Source organism: Martes martes, assembly GCF_963455335.1.
Source record: "Martes martes genome assembly, chromosome: 5".
Classification (NCBI taxonomy): domain Eukaryota; kingdom Metazoa; phylum Chordata; class Mammalia; order Carnivora; family Mustelidae; genus Martes; species Martes martes.
The window spans coordinates 47955958-47976568 of record NC_137892.1 but is presented as its reverse complement, the minus strand read 5'-3'; the positions used below and the strand labels follow the sequence as shown (position 1 = coordinate 47976568).

Genomic DNA, 20611 nt, shown 5'->3' with positions numbered 1-20611 from the left:
TCTGGAGCTGAGATGAGCCGGCAGGGGTAGAAGCCGGGTCTAGCAACAGCTTCTCTGCCAAGTGTGGGCGGAGAGGGGAGCCCAGCTTCTGGAGTTTGGGGAGGGAGCTCTAGTGTGCAAAAGGGAGCACTGTTGTCTCCTCCGGAGGCTCACTGTGGAGGCTCGCTAATGCAACCTGGCATTAGTCTTGGCTTTGCCTTCCAACCACATGTGTCCTTAGACTAGTCACTTAATGCGGCTCCCTTGATGAAGTCTTCTCATTTCCAGAGTGAAGAAGGTGAACCAGATAGCTTCTAAAAGGTCATTTTTAGTGTTAAGCTTGCTGAGACAGTAGTGACCAGGACTAGAAAGACCCACCTGGGCTCTTGTGTGGGTGCAGATATACTGTACTGGTGTGGCTGTGCTACTTAACCTTCCCGATCCTTGGCCTTTTTGCCTGTAACACAGGGATACTGATTTCTACCTGGTAGACTGGTCGTGAGGATAGGGACGGTGCATGTAGGGTATATATAAAGACTTGATGGTACAGATTCTAAATCTCTCTTGAACTAGGCAAGTTTCCTGTTATACAAGAATAAAACAAAACAAAAATGCTAAAAATTCCATCTTTGAAACTTGGAAAGTTAATGCAAGGAAGGTAGGACAAATACAGGATTTTATTAGGAAACTTGGGCTTTCAAGTTCTATTTCATTCTTAAGCATTTTCCTTTAAAAAAAGTTTCTAAAACTGTAACAGCAGTTGAATTCTACAAAGGAAAGATACTTTAGGCCTTGACATTTTCAAAGAACATGTTTATCTTTAAAGTAGATAATTGATGCCCCCCCTTTCATTCTTCAGCTTTATCTTATTGCTGGTTGGTATAAGAACACTGGATTGTATTCATTTGGCATATTTGATACAGAATTTGTGTATTTATACAGTATATATACTATGTTGAAAATGTGACTATACTGAGATATTGCATTATGGTTTCATAATGGAACAGTTTATGATACCAAACAGTAGTCGGCGAAGGTGAGAAACAGAAGCAATGATTTTCTGAACTGGAGGTATAATGGTTTTCCAAACAAATGCAAAGCTTGATCAAGTTTGACAGTGCTTTCAGGTATTGGTGTTTTCTTTGCTGGTCTTGTAACTCCATTGTAACTACCTTATCAATGGAAAATTTCTGTTAAAATTCCAAGGTTACTTATCACATTCCTTCCCCATCTACTGTCCATTTGGTATTTTGGGTCAATCCAAAATTCCTCTGCTTAACCCAAATGAGAGGCTGTCTAGTTTGTTTAAGCCATGCTTCTGCTTTTCCTTTTCTTTTTTTCGATAGTCCTACTTCACGTATTAAAACCTTAGAGTTACAAGCCCAATTGCATTACCTGTTTGAATTCTTTGTGAATTGATGCGTACAAAGATAACCAGCATATTTAATCATGGAAACTGGTCATCCCCTCAGTGGACCCTGCTCCACTGAGAGCAGGTGGCCTAACGGCAGAAGTGTAGAGAGGGGAAAGAGCCCAGAGCAGGGAGGATGACGTCTGCTAGCAGGTGTGTGATGACTCAGCAGTGTTCACTGTAGGTAGTCTGTTCTTCCTGCTTCTCTGGAAGGTGCATTTGTGTAAATCATAGCTCTAAGCATTGAGCTCAGAGCTGGCAATGCTGGGCCTTGTTAGTGAATCCTAAGGGATTATTGGCTTTGGAGGAAGTCACCGGGCTTAGGTGGAACTCTTCTTTTCTTTTTTGAATCAGAAGATGTTTTGCTTGGATTTAAAGAAGCTGAAGAATCCAGTTATTGTAAATATTTATTTAAACCTTTTTAAAAGATTTATTGATTTATTTGAGAGAGAGGGAGAGGGGGAGAGAGGGGGAGAGAGTCCTTTAAGCAGACTCCATGCTGAGCGCAGAGCCCGATGGAGGGCTCGAATTCATGACACTGAGATCACGGCCTGAGCACAAAACCAAGACTCAGACACTTAACTGACTCTGCCACCCAGGCACCTCTCATTGTAAAATATTTTAGAATACTTCATGTAGCATAGAATATATGCTTCTGAGAGGTCTGAGATTGTAGGGACTTATAGGTGAGGACTCTTGAGCGGAGCAGAGTGATTTGACTCACAGAGAGTTACTCTTTGGAAGGTTTCGTCATTCACATTGGCTGTGGTGTCTTTCACCAGACTAAAAGCTTGACTGCTTCCAAGCAGGGAAGTTTGTCTTTTTCATCTTTGTATCTTTAATGCATAACATAGTGATTAGCACATGGTGGGTGTTCAGTAACGATGTGTCAAACTGATCTAGACTGAACTGAAGGCTCCCTGGGGATTCGTGGTTTCCTAGGTGCTGGCAATGGTGAGAACTGCTTCCTCACACATGTGCCATCTGGTGCTGCTTTGGTGGGATGGCCCAGGAGCTGGAGAGCTCAGCAGACTTGTGCTAGAGAGTCAGTTTAGTTTGATGAGCTTCAGAGAAGGGTATGGGCTGAGGGGCCTTCAAAATTTAAAGTAGCTCTGGCTTTCCCCGAAGCAGCCCTGTTCCCTGAGGAGGTGGTACCCTGGAGAGACATCCGGGGACTAGGTCATCCCCTTCCAGATTTTCCATCACATCTGAAACCCCCTCTTGGCTCCGCAAAAGAGTCCCTTGCCATGCTTGCTGTAACATATGGATTGCTTAGGCCAAGGGGTAGTTTACATTCTACAGTTTCCTCTTTCTCACAAGGGGAAGCGGGCCCAGGACCTGTTCTTTAAGTGTGTCCAAGAAGGATAGTGGCACTGTTTTCTTGGGAGGTACATGCGTAAGTATGGGTGATGGTATATCGAGCCAATTGCAAAGGATACGTGTTTCATTATAAAAACAGGAAGCAAAATATTCCATTTCAGTGTTTTTATCTTCAGAAAATACAAACTGAGTAACAAATAATTGCTTGTGTTATAAATTGTTGGTTTCCAAATCAACTTTTGAACTCTCTGTTTTTCAATTAAAAACTAAAAAGTTTCTGGTCAATGCTGGTTATCTCCCCAGACTTTGCTTTCTGACATAGGCTTAGCTGTGCCTAATACAATACCCCACTAATTGACAGGGAGATTGTTAGAATAACAGCTCTGCAAGTTTATGTAGCTTATGTAACGTTTGAACCTTGCAGGTACAACAGTGCCAGCCCACAGGGCTATCCTGGTGGCCCGCTGTGAAGTGATGGCAGCCATGTTTAATGGGAACTACATGGAAGCAAAGAGTGTTCTGATTCCAGTTTACGGTGTTTCCAAAGAAACTTTCTTGTCATTCTTAGAATACCTATACACAGACTCCTGTTGCCCAGGTGAGCAGTCTGAATATTAGATAATATCTCACAATTTCTTTTCCTTGTTACTCATTTTGATGCATTGCTTTCTATGAAATTTGTTTTCACTTAAGATTGATCGAAGTTGACATCATGGAATGTGCTAGTCAGGTGAGGTAGTGTTGAGATGACAATTAATTTTCAGTCAGTTTTCACATCCCAGCTAGCCCCAACAGTGTGGTGATTATGTGGACACCCTGGAAATGGAGGTGTTTTGTGGTACCCAGTGACTAATTTGACAGACTGGGACATCCCTTCCGTAAAGAGAAGAGGTTTGAGCAGCTGCTTTTATGGCTCTAACTTGTGATTGAGGCTCTTTTAAGGACTTTGAATATTCTGAGACCCCTTGGTCATCTCTGTAGCTCAGAGAATGTGACTCCTAAACTCCTAAAGTTATACTATCCTTAAACTAACTTCTCCAAAAACTTCCTGAGATGTTTAGGATGCCCAGCGGACTGTAGGATTTATTTCCCTATTCACTGACTTAAGGCTATCTTTGACTAAAAACTAATCATCTTTGGTAGCTGTAGGTTAGAACAGATCTTGCAGGGGTTTTGTTTGTTTGTTTGTTTGTTTTTCTAGCTGGGGGTCTCCTTGGAGAAATTGCAAAATCCTTTCTTCCATCCTAGAGCCTTGGGACACCCGCACAGAAGTCCCTTGAATTCATCTTCATCTTCTGGCCACTAGATGGCTCCCACCGCAAACACAACGACCATATACACACCTAGAATAAGTACCCGGCGGTTTACTCACTCAGGGAGCCCAAGACCTTGATTAGAGAACCTGGCAACGTACAATAGCAAATACAAAAAGAAAACACACATTTCAGACCATCCCTCTCTTCAGATTTATTACTTTCACTTTTAGATTAGGAAGATTTCCAATCTTTGTCATTAAAACCTCTTAAATTTTAAACAAGTCAGGAGCCCTCTAGCGAAAGGTTTTAGAAGTTCAAAAAGAAAATTCCTTTTTTAACTGAGGTAGTTCTGGTCTTGCAGCCAGTTAGAGTTGTTATGGTCAGTGTTAAAGACTGGCTTATTATATGTGCTTAATAAAAATGAAAGCATCAATTCTCATCAAAATGTGTATTACTGTTTATTTTATATTTAATACTGGCAAATTTGTATGGTATGTTAAATAAAAATTTTGAGCCAGACATAAAATAATAAGAAAGTTTAGTTGCTCAGTTGTCCTCCCACTAGTGTGACTGAAGCTTCAAATTTTAGGTTTTCTCTTGCTAATTAGAAAAAAATACTCAGAGAAGCACTAATAACTGTAGGACAGAGCCCTTTAAAATTTGGTGAAAGGTGTGGGGAGAAAATGAGTCAAAAGGAATAATCAGAAAGAAGATCAGTATTAAAATGTTTGCACTGAGAAATTGCAGAAAGGTGATCTATTCATTGTGTTAAGGATTGATCGTACACAGTGTTCATGGTTCCTGGCTACAAAAAAACAATGCAAGGAATTTAAGGAGGGCTTAGAAAAAGAATTACCTTAGAAAAAGATTACAAATCACTTCTAGGCATGTTTAAACACACACACACACACACACACACACACACACACACAACCTGAGCGATTACCAGGGGTTAAGAGAAGGTGGAAATGGGGAGTTATTGCTTAATGGATATAGAGTTTCAGTTTGGGAAGAAGAAAAAAGTTCTGGAGATGGAAGATGGCGATGGTTGCACCACAATGTGAGTGTGCCTTAGTGCCACCGAACTGTACACTTGAAAGTGGTTAGTGATAAATTTTATGTCACGTTTGTTTTACCACAACAAAAACAACAAACAAACCTGGGGACTAAAGAGAAGGAAGATTGCAGGGATTTGGTTTAGCTGGCACAGAGTTATGTAACAGCCTCAGGTCTGATTATTTAATGGCAATCATAGAATTGCCTTCTCTGAAGACTTAAAAACAACAACAACAAAAAGAGTCACTTTAGAGTGTGAAGGCCTGAATTAATTCTTTCTAAAATGGCACGACAGGGGCACCTACTGATAGGGGCTCCCGTGGTGAAGCGCGCCACTCTGGATTTCAGGGTTGTGAGTTCGTGGCGTGGCTTCATTGTCTACCTTCTCTTCTTTCCCTTCCTCGTCAGCTGGCATTTTCCAGGCTATGTGTCTTCTGATCTGTGCTGAGATGTACCAGGTGTCCAGGCTGCAGCACATCTGTGAGCTCTTCATCATCACGCAGCTGCAGAGCATGCCTAGCAGGGAGCTGGCGTCTATGAACCTGGATATCGTCGACCTGCTCAAAAAAGCCAAGGTACTCGCCCGTTTGTATCTGCTTGCTGGGTTAAAAAAAAAAAAAAAGATTCTGTTTCTTGAGAGAGACATCCGTGTTTGTCTCAGTTTAGAAGTTTGGCCAAATGAGGTTAAAGGGCCCTCACAACAGTTTCTGGGACTGGATCATTTTGAAGCATCGGATGTTTGAGTACTGTTTTCTGGGGTGGTAGAATTTGCTGATGGGAAATTTTTCACCTGCATGGCAGCCCATTTTAGTCTCATCTGAGCATGGTGCTTTATTGTGCCATATCGGCATTGTAGGAAATAGAACTTAGGTTGAATTTCCCCAGAGCTGTCCCATCTTAGGGTTCATGAAAGAAAAATGACAGAACTGGTCCATATATATTGACAGAGATAGTTAGGCTAAACTCATTTATGTGTTCATTCATTCATCTTAACTTCATGGACGTGTTTTAGAGTTCCCTGTTGTTTGTAGGATGTATCAGTGTACTTCATTTATCCTTTCAAAATGCCTTTTGTTGATGGGTCTCATGCACATTCAGTAAAAACAGAGTTGAGAATCACTGCAGTACACCACACTTACTGGCTTCTCCTAAGCTTAGGGCATTTATGTTTTTAAGAATTGGATTTTTCCACATTCTAGGGAATAGAGTTTGCACAGTTAAGCGAATTGTGAGGAACTGCAGTCACAAAGAGCCTAGAATTTGAATCTGACAAGGGACTGGGCTGATCTATAAGTAAAGTAGGTTTGCTGTCTTGAAGTCGTCTGGAGCCCGCAGATGTTGTACCAGTCAAAAATTGGTTATTTCCTCATTCCCACTAAAGGGGGACAGGAAGTTTATTCAAACGTGTCATCCTACCCCTGGTTCTTCTACTGTTCCATCCTCCGCCCTGTGACAGTTTTAGGGCTTCCGGCTGTCATGGAATATAATGGTCTATATTGAACTTGCTGGAAGCTGAAACTTCTAGGTCTTTTTTACAGGAATATATTTGATCCATCATTGGTGATGACTATCAGGACTTTGTAAAATGTTATCTGTCATACAACATTTGGCGATCCCTATCAACTTGGAGAGAAATTAGAAAAATAGGACAACTCTGTCTTCAAGTTGCTGAAATGGAGCCATATAAAGTGGCAAAGGACAAACCGCTAAATCTTGCCTCCACGTTGAGATGAATTCATAAATCAATAATGTGTATTTCTGGGTAAAGAAGGGAATTCATTTAAAGCCTTTTAAGTCTTCTCTTACTATCTCCTTAACTATTTTGGAGTTTGTTTCTTTCATAATCAAGTCTTAAAACCTTATATATTTAATTTTAAGGATAAAAACAAATTAAAAGAATTGAGTAACCTTCTGCATAGTGTTGGAGCTTGGAGCTGGGGCCACTGGCTGGCCATTGAGTTCACAAGTGTAGGCAGTGTGCACACGAGGGCTAAGCCCTTTGCTAACACCACAAGGGCCTCTGGCCCAGCAAGTGCAGTGTGATAGTAATTCTTGCTACAAGAACAAAACAAAGCCAGAAAAAAGCAAAACAAAACTGAGTAACCTTGATCTCTCTTTGTAATTTATTTACATTGAGCCTGGGATAAATAGCTAACTTCTAGATTTAGTTTAAAATTTCTTTTTCATTCCCTCTGATATTTTTTACAGCCTCTGTTCATTTTTGTTGTATCATTTTCATACTATTCTACCAAGTCTGTCATACTTTAAAAGAACGATCACAAGCTTCTCTTTCCTTATCTCGTCGTATCCTTTTAGTAGCTGCATCCGAGAACTTCCTGTCCGGTTGCATTGATGTTTCAGGTCACACGCGTGCACGTGCGTACCGGTCTCCTCACTGGTATCATTTATGATTGTGTTGTCAGTGGTTCTTCCTGACCTGTTTTCCCTGACTCTGTGCTTTCTGATTGTGTAATTATCCTTATTTATTTCTCTTTAATTTTAAAAGTTTAAGATACCAGACCTTTTTGAATTTTAATTTTTGTTTCTGAAGACTTTTTTAATTTATAGGATTAAGCCTCCAATTACCAGTTTTTCTTTATTCTCTTCCTGGTAGTCCCCAATTTGGCAATTACAAATCCAAGATAACAGGATCATTTTCATTGCCAGTTCTCTTGGAAGTTCCTACTTTGAGGCTTTAGTTCACCAGCCAGTTCATACTGTTGGTCAGAATTTAGGTAATTTTTCCTTCATTGTTTCTCTGACTTCTGGGAGGTGAAACTGTCTTTTACCAGAATTAGACCTGGAGTAGTTTTTTTGAATAATCAAAATCTCCAAGCACTCTACTGTCATCTCTGCTAGTTTTTCATTGTTTATCAGGAAAGCATCCTGCATACTTTTGATACAGTGGAGCACTTTGGTATTCTCTCACTTCTGCTTCCTCCTTTCCCTTCCCCTAATGTTTCTCAATTCCTTATCATGATTCTACCTTCAAGTTCATCTATTTCCATCAAGTTGGACTTTTATTTGGCAGAGAAAGACACAGTGAGAGAGGGAACACAAATGGGAGTGAGAGAGGGAGAAGCAGGCTTCCCGCTGAGCAGGAGCCCGATAAGGGGCTCAATCCCAGGACCCTGGGATCATGTTCTGGGCTGAAGCCAGACACTTAACTACAGAGCAACCCAGGCGCCCCTAGTTGGACTTTGAACATGCAAGAGAAGCTTCTTACCCTTAATCAGATTCAGTCCTTTGAACTCAGGTAGATATCTCCTTATCTCTGCTCCCTTTTCTGTCCTAACAAGCCAAACTTTGGTGATTCTTCTGAAGTCCTCTTAACCATATTAAAGTTTCAAACTTAATATCTTACTTATAAAAACTCAATATTTTATAATCTGTACGTTAATATTTGGCTGCTTCAGGCCATCAGTTTTCTGATCTTTTCCTTGTGAGTTTCTGGGTATTTTTTCCACCACTATTATTCTTCACAGAACTGTTAAATGCATTGTGTTTATGGTATTTTCAAAGTCTTTCTTTTCTTTTTTTTTTTTTTTAATTGACGCAGAGAGAGAGGGAGATCACAAGTAGGCAGAGAGGCAGGCAGAGAGAGAGGAGGAAGCAGGCCCCCTGCTGAGCAGGAGCCCGATGCGGAGCTGGATCCCAGGACCCTGGGACCATGACCTGAGCCGAAGGCAGAGGCCTGAACCTGCTGAGCCACCCAGGCACCCCCAAAGTCTTTCTTTTTTACTTTGTTGTTCATTTCAGTTTAAACCTGCTTCGTCAGGGGTGCCTGGGTGCCGCAGTCAGATAAGCATCCAATTCTTGGTTTCTGCTGAGGTTGTGATCTTGGGGTTGTGAGATTGAGCCCCCAAGTAGCTTCGGGCTCATGCTCAGCGGGGGGGCTGCTTAGGATTCTCTCTCCCTCTTCCTCTGCTCCCCCACTCGTGGTTGTGTGTGACAGTTATGATACCTTGAATCTTGGTCAAAAATAAAATTCTGCATTTTAATCATGTTTCTGTAGCTAGCTATTCATTTCTGTGATCATCCTTCTCTTTAAAGTCACAGCCCTTAGGTGATGTCCTGAACTTTTCTTTGTAGGTTATCTGCTTTGGGTTAATCATCTGATCGTGCTGGTGACTTCTGTTAAAATAGCTGTACATTCTTGTTCTAGCTCTTCGAGGTCACTCACATTTATTAGCTTAAAGTTAAAGCGAATAAAAATTGGTAAAATGTGATGTGGGATCTGATGAACCATAAAGTATCTTACAATTCAAAGATTCTGATTTTGTATAATGAAAATTAGAGGAACCTGTGGATTTAACATGTGAAAATATTCCCACATTATAACTTTTTAAAAGAGCAATACGTGAGTTTCTTCTTTAAGATTTGAGATTATAAATCTTTCTTTGATTTAGCATTATTTCTTAGATAATACTTTAGAGTTTCCTTAAAAGAGCTATATTTAGCTTAAAGGTGCAGACAACCTAAATGTCCATCAACAGATGAATGGATAAATAAAATGTGGTATATACATACAGTGGAATATTACTCAGTCTTAAAAAGGAATGATGTAATATGTGCTGCAACATGGATGGTACTTGAGGACATTATTCTAAGTACAATAAACCAGGCAGAACAAGCATACCTATTGTATAAGTCAGTGTCTTTGAGGTATCTAGTCAAATTCAGAGAGAGAATAATAGAATAGTGGCTACCAGGGACTAGAGGAAGGGGTAGAAGGGGAGTTATTATTTAATGGGTGTAGGGTTTCGGTTTGGGATGATAAAAACATTCTGGAAATAGATAGTGGTGATGGTTGCATGATAATGTGAATGTACTTAATGCCACTGGTACCCTTAAAGAAGGTTAAAATGGTAAATTTGATGTTTTGTGCATTTTAACGACAATAATAAAAAAAGAACTGTACTCATGTATCAAAGTGGCCTGCCAGCACGTTATGTAGTCTGAGTTGAGTGGTTAGCTGGATCGGTGAGCATCACTGGATGACTGGCACCAAGGTGAGGATGTCATGGCTGCAGTGCTCTCAATTTCCCTTCCATTAGCTATTGAAATTCAGAATGAGAAATGTGCTGGAAATCCTGCTCACCATAAGAGCATGTAACTACATCCTAGTTAAAAGCATCCTTTTAACTACATCCTAGATAAAAGCAACTGCTCAGACATAACCTTCTCATAGAGGTACATACACACTGAAACCCATGCCCTTAGGTTGATGACATTTCCTCCACATAATATATTTCAGTTTGACCCTTGGGTGAACTTGTTTAGATATGGCCAAGGATGTACCTTCGCTAACCATAATCATATCTCTGTTACACAGCTGTAAGTGCTATTAGTGACGGCCATGACCTTAGATTAAAAGCTTAAAGGAAATCCTTAAGAACCTCAAAGAGTCTCTTAACCACTGATGCAGTGTGCCTCTGTTCAAGACATTGAGATGCTCCAGCACCAGTGGCTTGTTATTCATTTGATATGGTCTCTTCACTGATGTAATTTTATTATTACACGCAAATCATCTCCCTTTTCCTTTCTGCTCTCAGAGTAGGTGGAAGGCTGCATCACATGCGGACACAGTCACTGTGGAGTCCCGCTCCACACAAATCCTGCCAGACCATTCTCACCGCCTATTCATCGCCGGGATGTCTGGATGGTTATTAGTACATTGTTTCACTTCCCATTTTTCTTGCAGTTTCACCACTCGGATTGCCTTTCAACCTGGCTGCTTCATTTCATTGCTACTAACTACCTCATCTTCAGCCAAAAGCCTGAATTTCAGGATCTTTCAGGTAGGTTCCCAATTACTGTTTTGAAAAGAAAACTTCGTTCTTTGCTCTTAGGTTTAAGAGGTAGTTTGTAGGAATAGTAGTTGTTAAAAAACAAAAAGTAAAAAAAAAAAAAAAGTCAGTGTAATACCTTCCTCTTAACTACACAGCATGGTAATTGAGGACACTTTAACTTACAGTCACCTGGTTATAAAAATAACTTGACCTGTGTTACACAAGAAGCTTTCTAATGATTGTTTTATAGCTCCCATCCATTTTTAAGGGTGCCTTTTTTTTCTGAAGTAAAGTGATAAGGTATCCTCAGGTGGAATTTGTGACAAACAGTATTTTGGTTTTAACTACCTAAATCAGAAGCAAAATTTTAACAGTACAGATTTAAAATTTTTTCTTGTGAAGGAAATTGTAACTGTCATTTATTATTTATAATATGTAGTTCAGTTCTGATATGTACATTTATTTAAGGGTATCCGTATAGGAATCTATTATATTCCTCGGGAATAACAGTTTTTTAATTGGTCAGAAAATGTTGCAAAACTTACTGAACAGAGAGTGTACATAATGTGATCTTTAAGGTGAATTGTGAAGATTAAAACCAATCAAAGTGTGAGCTCCTGAATGCTGCATAAGAAGAAAGAAAATGAGAACAGAATAGTCATCAGAGTAGACGGTCAGTTTAGATACGATGGTTTGCTCATGTTACTTAGAGTAGGCTCAGGAAAAATTTTTTTTTAAATCGCCTAGTTAAGTAGTTTTAAACTCTAAGCAGGGATGTCCATAGAGACACCTGAAGGTTTTCTGAGGTGGGGGCTGAGAGCAGGGAGTGGCTGAGGGAAGAGGAGGGAAGGAAGAAGAGAAGGCTGAAGTCTATAGTTCTTTGACCCCCTGGCCCTTTAGCCTCTAGTTTTTATCTTCTGTTTTATCTGCTGTTCTCCATAAAATTTTACTCGTAAAAGATAATCTGCTGCTGAAATATTTGAAAGTCTCTGGTTTCTTTCATCTTCTTGGACAGATAAGGAAACCAGGAAACAGTCTTATTTTTGGCAGATATATTCAGTTGGTTGACAAACATCGTATGCCTATTGAGAGCCTTCTTACATAGAACTTAATTATTAGTGCAGTAGAGAGACATAGTAAAGCAGAATAAAGATATTTACTAAACATCTGCTCTGTGCAAGAAAGAAAGAAACTAATTCCGTTCATAAAGAGAAGGCATGCTTCTTGCCATTAGTGGGGTCATTCCAATACAGTCATTTTTTAAGAAATCAATTCAAAATGAAACAAGTGGACATTGTGATTTTAGAACCACCTTTGTTATGCTGCCTTAAGTTCCCTTCATTTGTAAAAGAAAAATAAGATTATTTTCCATTTACTGTCTTGTATAGATGAATGCTACACATGGAGTACTAGTACAAGCTTAGGAGAATGTACTCTGTAAATCCTTTGCATTATAAATTTTTATTTTATTTTATTTTATTACTTACACAATTGACTATAAAGTGTGTTATGACCACCTGGCATAGTGAGAAGCCGGACTCCAGGGTGTAATTTGAGAAGGCAGGGTAAGAAGATGAGACTGTGTCCTTGATTGTTGTCTGTTCCTTTGATGAGAACTAGAAACGTCTTCTGAATGTTGCAGTTCATCGGTACCTGTTTATGTTCAGGACCTGCTGTGATGTGTCCTTGGGGGCAGAGAATAAAAGCCCCTGGTAGATAGGGAGGAGTTAGATAGTCTAACTGAGTGGTCACAAACTGGGAATCTGGGGGTTGAAAGGAACTGAATACAGTCTGCCAAGGGGTTTTATTTGGGCTACACGGTATTACCTTTTTTTAGTGTCACCATTTAAAAATTATAACATGGCACATCTTAAAAATCAAATTTCTGGCTTCTTTGGAAAAGTTGGAAGATCTGGCTGCCCTGGGCCCGTCCTCCCACGTGGAAGCCACCCGTACCTGAGCAGTAACTCAGCCCATTTACAGGAGCACGTGTCCTGCCGAAGGTCCTAGTCAGCTCTCCTCCCTGTTGTCTCACACTTGAACTGCCTCATGTGGTTGCTTGAAGTTGGAAGGGTTCTTGTCACTGTTTACAGCTCCCTTCAATGATTTTCCACCTTTGGTTTCAAAAATTACCAAGTTATCGTTGGAATTCTGTGGACTGTTTTCTCTTGCCTGAGAATTCTTCTTCTTTAGAGGTGTTTAGGAATTGAAAAGGGAGACTAGACAAGATGTTGTGTTAATGCTGGCATTGATACAGCAGAACTCAGTTGAAGAGCTCATTCAGTGTTAGGTATGTTTTATATGTTGGACTCTTTGAACACAAACAGTAATGCATAGGAATATAAGTTACTCTTGGCATTTGTGGATTCATTATTCTCACAGTTTAATTTAGCTCGATATTATGTTACATATTATATATGTGGAGTTTTTTGTCTTGTTTTGGTTTTTGCTGGCTACCAGAGCTCATTTGTGATAACTTTTCTCTCTCTTTTTTTAAATCTTAACCAAGAGAGTAGTCTTATGTCATGTTTGCTTACTAATGAATCCTACAACTAACTTCCCTGAGCTGCTAGGTCATTTCTTTTTGTCCAAGTCCTGCAGCCTGGATCATGACCTCATTAGTCCAAATTATAATATATGGGGTCAAACAGTAGATGGGGAAGTGGGAACTGATTAGCAGAAGGAAAGCTAAGTACCCACAGAAGGGAATGCTGACGAGAAGCAAGCTGACTCACTCAGCAGAGTCCCAAGATGCCTTAGAAATGTGAGGGACCAGGTATTTCAGAAAGCAGAATAAAGCTTGGGGCTGAAAGCAGTAGAACTGGTTGAAAGATGTGAAGAAGGGGGTGCCTGAGTGGCTCAGTCAGTTGAGCATCAGACTCTGGGGTTTGGCCTGGGTCTTGGTCTTGGTGTCAAGCCTCCTGTCGGGCTCTGCGCTCAGCACAGGGTCTGCTTGAGATTCTCTCCCTCTCCCCGGCTCGTGTGTGCTCTTTCTCTACAATAAATAAATAAATAAAATCTTTAAAGATTATTAAAATCTTTTTAAAAAAGAAGAAAAAAGTTATGAACTATGAACTTGCTGCACTCCATCCCACTCAGGCAGGCAATTCCTTTTCCTTCATCGTCATAGGAGATGGGAGATTGATTCCTGGAGAAATTAAACCAAAAGAATTCTAGAATCACAAACTCCACGTATAGCTAAGATTAGGTTAAGGAGCTGAGCTGAAGGGGCGCCTGGGTGCCTTAGTCATTAAGTGTCCGCCTTCAGCTCAGGTCATGATCCTAGAGTCCTGGGATCAAGTCCCACATCGAGCTCCCTGCTCAGCGGGGAATCTACTTCTCTCTCTCCAGCTCCCTGTGCTTGTGTCCCTCTCTTGCTGTCTCTTTGTCAGACAAATAAATAAAATCTTAAAAAAAAAAAAAAAAAGCTGAACTGAAAACATGGGGATCATGCAAAAGTGTACACATTGTATAGTAAGCCACCAACCTCCTTCCTGTGTCCAGGTTCTAGAATTCCGGCACCAGGTATTGCTGCCTTGACTCCCACACTCTGAGCATGAGATTGAAACATCTTTCTCTGGCCCTGGAGAAAAAATATGTAGGTGCAATCATTTGGAAATTCTGTCTGTGAACCCAACAGATATCTTCCCAATTATTCCAACAGTCAGTAAGTCCTACCCATGACCACAAGATACCCAAACAGCTATCTGGTATCTCACTCTCAAACGTAAGGATATAACTGAGGATCTTCGGATATTTTAGACAATACCTAACATGAAAGATAGATACCAAAACTAAAATAAAATTGATAAAACAGAAGAGAAAGAATTTAGAGGAACAAAGAATGGAAAAAAAATCCTTTAAAAATCTTGAAGTTAATATCGTCAGTGAATAAGAGATACAATTCATAAAGTAGGAGAGAATGTTATTTAAAAAAAAAACAATATTCACAAAGACAGTAGAATGATGGTTGCCAGGGATGGGGGGATGGGAAAGTGGGGAGTTGTTAATGGGTATAGAGTTTTAGTTTTGCAAGATGAAAGGAGTTCTGGAAATTGGTTGTACCATAATGTGAATGTATATGACAATACTGAACTATATACCTAAAAATTGTTAAGATAGTAAATTTTATGTTATGTATGCTTTATCATAGTGTAGAAAACAGTACAAAAAAAAAGTTGTTCTTGGAAATTACAAACATGGTAGCAAAAAAACAAAAACAACAATAAAACAACAAAATAACAACAACAAAAAACCCTAAAAAAATAGAAGAGTTTAAGCAAGTACATAAAACTTGAAAGATAAGGATGAGGACATCTTCCCAAAAGTGAAACAAAAAGATTAAGAGGAGAGAAAGTTTTTTTAAAAAATTTGGGGCTCAATCTAGGAGATGAAGTGTCTGAGTTAAAGAAGTTAATGCAGAACAAAACAGTGAAGAGGAAAATATCAAGGAAGTAATACAAGAAATTATCCCAGTCCTGAAGGACCCGAGTCTTAAGACTGAAAGGACCTGCTAGGCACTCAGCGGTATGAGTGAACAAAGTCCCTCCCTGGGACGTGCAAGAACACCAACTATAAATAGAAAAATATGAAAGTTTTAAAAGAACACAGATGACTTGCCAAGAGCTATAAATCTGAATGGTAGAGGAGTGTTTAATAACCTTGAAAACTAGAACGCAGAGGAATTCTGTCTTCAACATTCTGAGGAAAGTTTTCCACCTAGAATTCTTTTCCAAACCAAATTATCAATCGTGTGTGAGGAGGATAAAGATGTTTCATCACACGCAGGGTCTCAAAAATACTTCAGACCTACCCCCCTTCTTCAGGGAGCTCATAAAGGTTGTGCTTCACCAGAAGGGGAAAATAAACTGAGTGAAGGGCTGGAGTCCAAGAGCAGAGCGATCCAGCATGGAAGCAGGAAGCAGGCCTAGAAAGCAGGAGAGTGCGGGGCTGTGAGGAGAAGGGGCCAGCAGCTGCCTCAGGAGTGGTTAGCTTGCCGGGTGACTGTGGCTGGGTGGAACATAGACTTGAGAGGGCCTTAGAGTTTGGGAGGGTAAGGTGGCTACAAAGAAAACTAAATGAAAAACAAGTCTGTTATCATCTCCAAGAAAAATGAGTCTCATTTGGAAAAATCAAAAGAATATGCATAGTACTTGATGAAGCAGTGTATTGTTGCAAATCACCTAATAATTTAAATCCTGATGACTGATTTAACCAAAAGCATTGAGGGAAAGGTAGGGGATATATAGGCGAGCTCAGATCTCCTCTATCAAATAGGAAATCAGCAATAGTTAATATCTAAACTTGATCCAAAATAAAATATATGCAATTAACATTCTTTTTCTAAAAATTTTAGTGGAAGAACGCAGTTTTGTTGAAAAGCACAGATGGCCTTCGAATATGTACTTGAAGCAGCTTGCGGAATACAGGAAGTATATTCACTCCCGGAAATGTCGTTGCTTAGTAATGTAACCCAGAGCTTTTATATGCATACGCTTTTTATTATTATTATTATTATTATTATCATTATGAAGAAGAAGAATGGGATACCTCTGTGTTCCAGTAAAATTCTGTGACTGAAACCAGTATGGGCGTTAAAAAAATTACCATACAGCTTAGTGTGTTTGTTAGTTCTCTGAAAAAAACTACTACTGTGATCTTAAAAGGGAACAAAATAGACCATAGGCTAAAACCAAGGCTTCACCATCCTACTATGTAAAGCTGTCCTACAGCTTCTTTTTCCCTTTAAGATGCCCTGTTGCTTTAGTGATATTAATACCCCTCCCAGTTAAGTAATGTTTAAATTTAAAAACAAAATCATGTAGAATTAATTAAAAATTTTCATTATGTCTGATTAATTGCTCTATTAAAATAAGGGGCATTTTAAAGACCCAGAGTGACTATTTCAATAACAAAAAAATCTAGGGTAAAGCTGATCAATCTGAAATCTTAGGAATAGAAATTTGCATTGGATTTTGAAAGTGAAACGCCACATGGTTTCAAATCAGTGACAGTGTTTGCACCATCATGAAAAAAATTTTTTTTTTTAATGTGGACTACCGAACTGAGCCACCTTGTCTCTTCTGTGGGATTCTGATTGGGCGAGAAACCTCAACAGGGCTGGCTTTACGGCCCTGTAACTTGTCACACAGGGCCCCGTGCTTGGTTTGAGGCTCTGCTCTTGCTATTTTGAAATTCTTAATAATGTTTAAAGAAAGGCCCTGCATTTTCACCTTATACTGGGCTCCCCAAATTATGTGTGTTTCCTAGCAGGACGTGTACTATATTTTCTTGCTAACCACCATTCTCACTGAAAGCAAAAAAGAGGCACTGACATGGAGGGAACAGAAGGAGGCTTGCTGGAGGGAAGAGATCATGAGGGGTTTCCCAACCTTGAGGACCTCTTGCGGGAGTGGGGGGGTTACGGAGGGGGGTGTCTCTGCTGCCACCTCAGCAGGCAAGGGAGACATGCCTCGTGTTTACTCAGCTTTAAAACACTCACAGTTCTGGCTCTATCACAGTGGAAGAAATGCTTTCTTGCTCATTCTAAGACCGGGATGTTGGTAAAAGCGACTGAACAGTGTGAATTTAAAACGCATTTATAAAGATGCTCCTAGGAAGAGTTGCCTTCTAGAGAAATTGTAATCAGTGGCTTAAGAGTTTTTGGTTTCGTGTACTTACTAAGCTTAGGAGACCAGCGGCTTGAATTGTTTGAATTCTTTCCGAGGACTGCAAAGTTATTTAACGAGGAGTAGCAGGAATCTTGTCATTCAAGATAACCCAGTAAGTTAAGAGAAAAGTTATAAATCAAAGACTCAGTACATAGAGACAAAATGGTACTAGGATAGAATTATAGTTTCTCTTGTATCACATGTCAACAGAAATAATTACATCGGAAGCTCATAAGCTGAGAGATGGAAAACCAGATTACTATTTATTGTTAACATCATTTTCATCTGTAATTCAGTATTGGGATATATTTTTCTTCTAATTTCTAATGACTTTCAAGAACACCGAATTTTTCCAGCTATTCAAAGGTTTGATTAAATAGTTTTATATCACAGTATTAGACATACTGCTATACAGTTAGTCCTTGGGTGTATGTCAACACTGTTAGAGTAAAACAGTAAAAGCACCCTATATATATATCTTCCAAGAACCCTGACTTTAATTAGATTGTATTGCTGCAGGTTACCGGAATGCATTTTATGTTTTTTGTATTTTAACCACTTGAGTTAATCAACTCGTGGCAAATCCCATTTGATAAGGATAAACATTGTAAAGAATAAATACTGTAGTAGATTTCTAGAAATTCATCACATTTGAGATCTTTTAAAACACAGTGATAGACTTATGTTCTTCTTAAGGTAGTCTTTCCCCTATGTGAATTACAGCACTTAAAATTCTAAATCAGTAACTTTTGATCTAGGAAATTGAAAAAACATTAAGTTATAAAGCAAAACAAAGTATTTGCTTGAAAATACTATTTCACATTTACATAGACCATAGATACTTTTGAGGTTGTTTGACCGGAGTGAAAGCTGAATTTGAAAGCTGGGGCTCTGTGGGGTTTGAGCATGTAGATTTTATTTTGAAAAGTCCTTTACCACCTGTGAGTGACTCTACCACCCTGATATCATGGCTTTTCAGAGCTAGTCAGAACAGTAACCAAATTAGTTTTTAAACTTAGACTCTTCAGTACTTTTGAATTAACTCAATTTAAAATAACAAGAAATTTAGAAATACTTACAAACTCTCTCGGAGAAACGAGTGCTCTTTTTGAGTTTGTTTTTTTTTTTAATTGAAAGATTATTTCTAGATGAATGTATGCTTTGTGTTCATCTCTGCTTCAATATATTTACCAATCATTTTAATTAGAGAAGATACCATGTGATAGAATTAAGGCCTCTTCTTTCTGGGCCAGGTTTTCACCTTATATAACCCTTTGTATACTTCTGACTGCTCTCTGTTCCTATTATAAGAGAGTAGGCTTATAAAATAGAAGTTTCAGTAATGTAAGTGAAATTCACCCTGTCCAGAGAGCCTGGCAGCTTCACACTGGGCAGTGGCAGAAAACCGAACAGTTGGATAGATGGAACTTCCAAGACAGCTAAACTTTTCAATTCCAATTTTAAAAAACTACACTACATTGACATACTTAATTAGAAAAACAAAATTTTCTCGAGAGTATTTTATTTAAAGCATCTGTTTAATTCAATCTTTAATAATTTTGCTAAGAAGGGTATGTGTGTATTTTAATATAGCCTGACCTGAATTTATATGTTTTTAGTTTTAGTATTTAACATTTTGTAACAAATAAACCTTTTTTAAAACAAGCTTAACACAGTGTCCTGCAATTATTTTACCTCGGATGTTGAAATGTTGGAATAAATTTGGGAATATTGCCTGTGTTTCTCAAGCATAATTATGTTTCGCAGATAATTTCCATTACACGTAAGGTATGTAGAATATTGCTGGTGTTGTAGATGCCTGAGATCAGATAAAGACATTTATATTACCTTTACCAGCTGGTACCAGAATTTCTCTTCACAAAATAACTGTCTTTATTTAGAAAAATACTTTGATAATTGTTTAGCATAAAAGTGAGCCCTGTGGGCTTGAATGTTACCGGAGCCAAGACTTCTGAGAAGTAGAGAAGCTGTTCTGCATAATAAAGGGTTAAGAAGTTGGAAGTTTCCAACAAAATGAAAAGGCAAGCTACTGAAGGGGAGAAAATACAAATCACTGAACTTATAATGAGTTAATACCAAAATTTGTAAAGAACTGATACATCTCAGCAGCAACAAAGCAAAATAAAACATGGACAGAGAACCTGAACAGAGATTTTTTTTTCCCCAAAGAAGACATAAACATGGTGAACAGGCCCATGAAAAGATGCTCAGCAGGGAAATGCAGGTCAAAACCTCGATGAAGTATCACCTTGTACCTGTTAGAATGGTTGTTATCAAAAAGATGAGATAACAGATGTTGGCAAGGGTGTGGAAAAAAGGGAACCCTCATGCAATGCTGGTGGAAATGTAGATTGGTGCAGCCACTGTGGAAAACAGTGGAGACGTTCCTCAAAAAATTAAGAATGAGACTACCATATGATCTAGCAATTCCACATTTGGGTATTTATCTGAAAAAAAAAAAAAGAAAAAGAAAAAACTAACTTGAAAAGCTATCCGCACCTCTATGTTTATTGCAGCAGTATTTACAATAGCCAAGACATGGAAACAACCTAAGTCTCAATGGGTGAAGGGATAAGGCAAATGTGGTGTATATATATAATGGAATATCATTCAGGCATAAAAAAGTATGAAATCTGGCCTTTCGTGACATGAGAGCATTACATTAAGTGAAATAAGTCAGACTGAGGAGGACAAATACCATGGGATCTCACTTATATGTGGAATCTTAAAACAACAGCAACAATAAGAACCACCAAGCTCATAGATACAGAGGACAGATCGGTGTTTTGCCAGAGGCGGAGTTTGGGGGTTGGGGATGGGTGAAATGGGTAAAGGGAGGTCAAAAGGTATAAACTTCTAGTTACAAGATGTCATCATTGGGTGTAATATACAGTATGGTGAAAGTTGCTAAGAGAATAGATCTCAAAATACTCCACAAGAAAAAAAAATCCATGACTGTGTGGTTATGGATGGTAACTAGAATGTGGTGAACATTTTGTAGTATCTACAGATATTGAATGAATCATTATCTGTACACCTGAACTTTCCAGGGCAGAAGAGGCCACATAGAAGAGAGAGAAAGACAAGGCAATCATAATATGAAAA

The 20611-nt window shown here is 39.0% G+C and overlaps 1 protein-coding gene across 1 annotated transcript in view; it reads left to right on the top strand.

The window, feature by feature from the left end:
- RHOBTB3 (Rho related BTB domain containing 3) overlaps nucleotides 1-16875 on the top strand; it is a 51770-nt gene extending 34895 nt beyond the window's left edge. The window contains exons 9-12 of the mRNA XM_080804922.1: nucleotides 3135-3308; nucleotides 5431-5597; nucleotides 10727-10823; nucleotides 16171-16875. Coding sequence (XP_080661048.1) covers nucleotides 3135-3308; nucleotides 5431-5597; nucleotides 10727-10823; nucleotides 16171-16286 — 554 coding nt within the window. The 3' untranslated portion in view covers nucleotides 16287-16875. The remainder of the gene's footprint in view (nucleotides 1-3134; nucleotides 3309-5430; nucleotides 5598-10726; nucleotides 10824-16170) is intronic.
- The last annotated feature ends 3736 nt before the right edge of the window (nucleotides 16876-20611 follow it).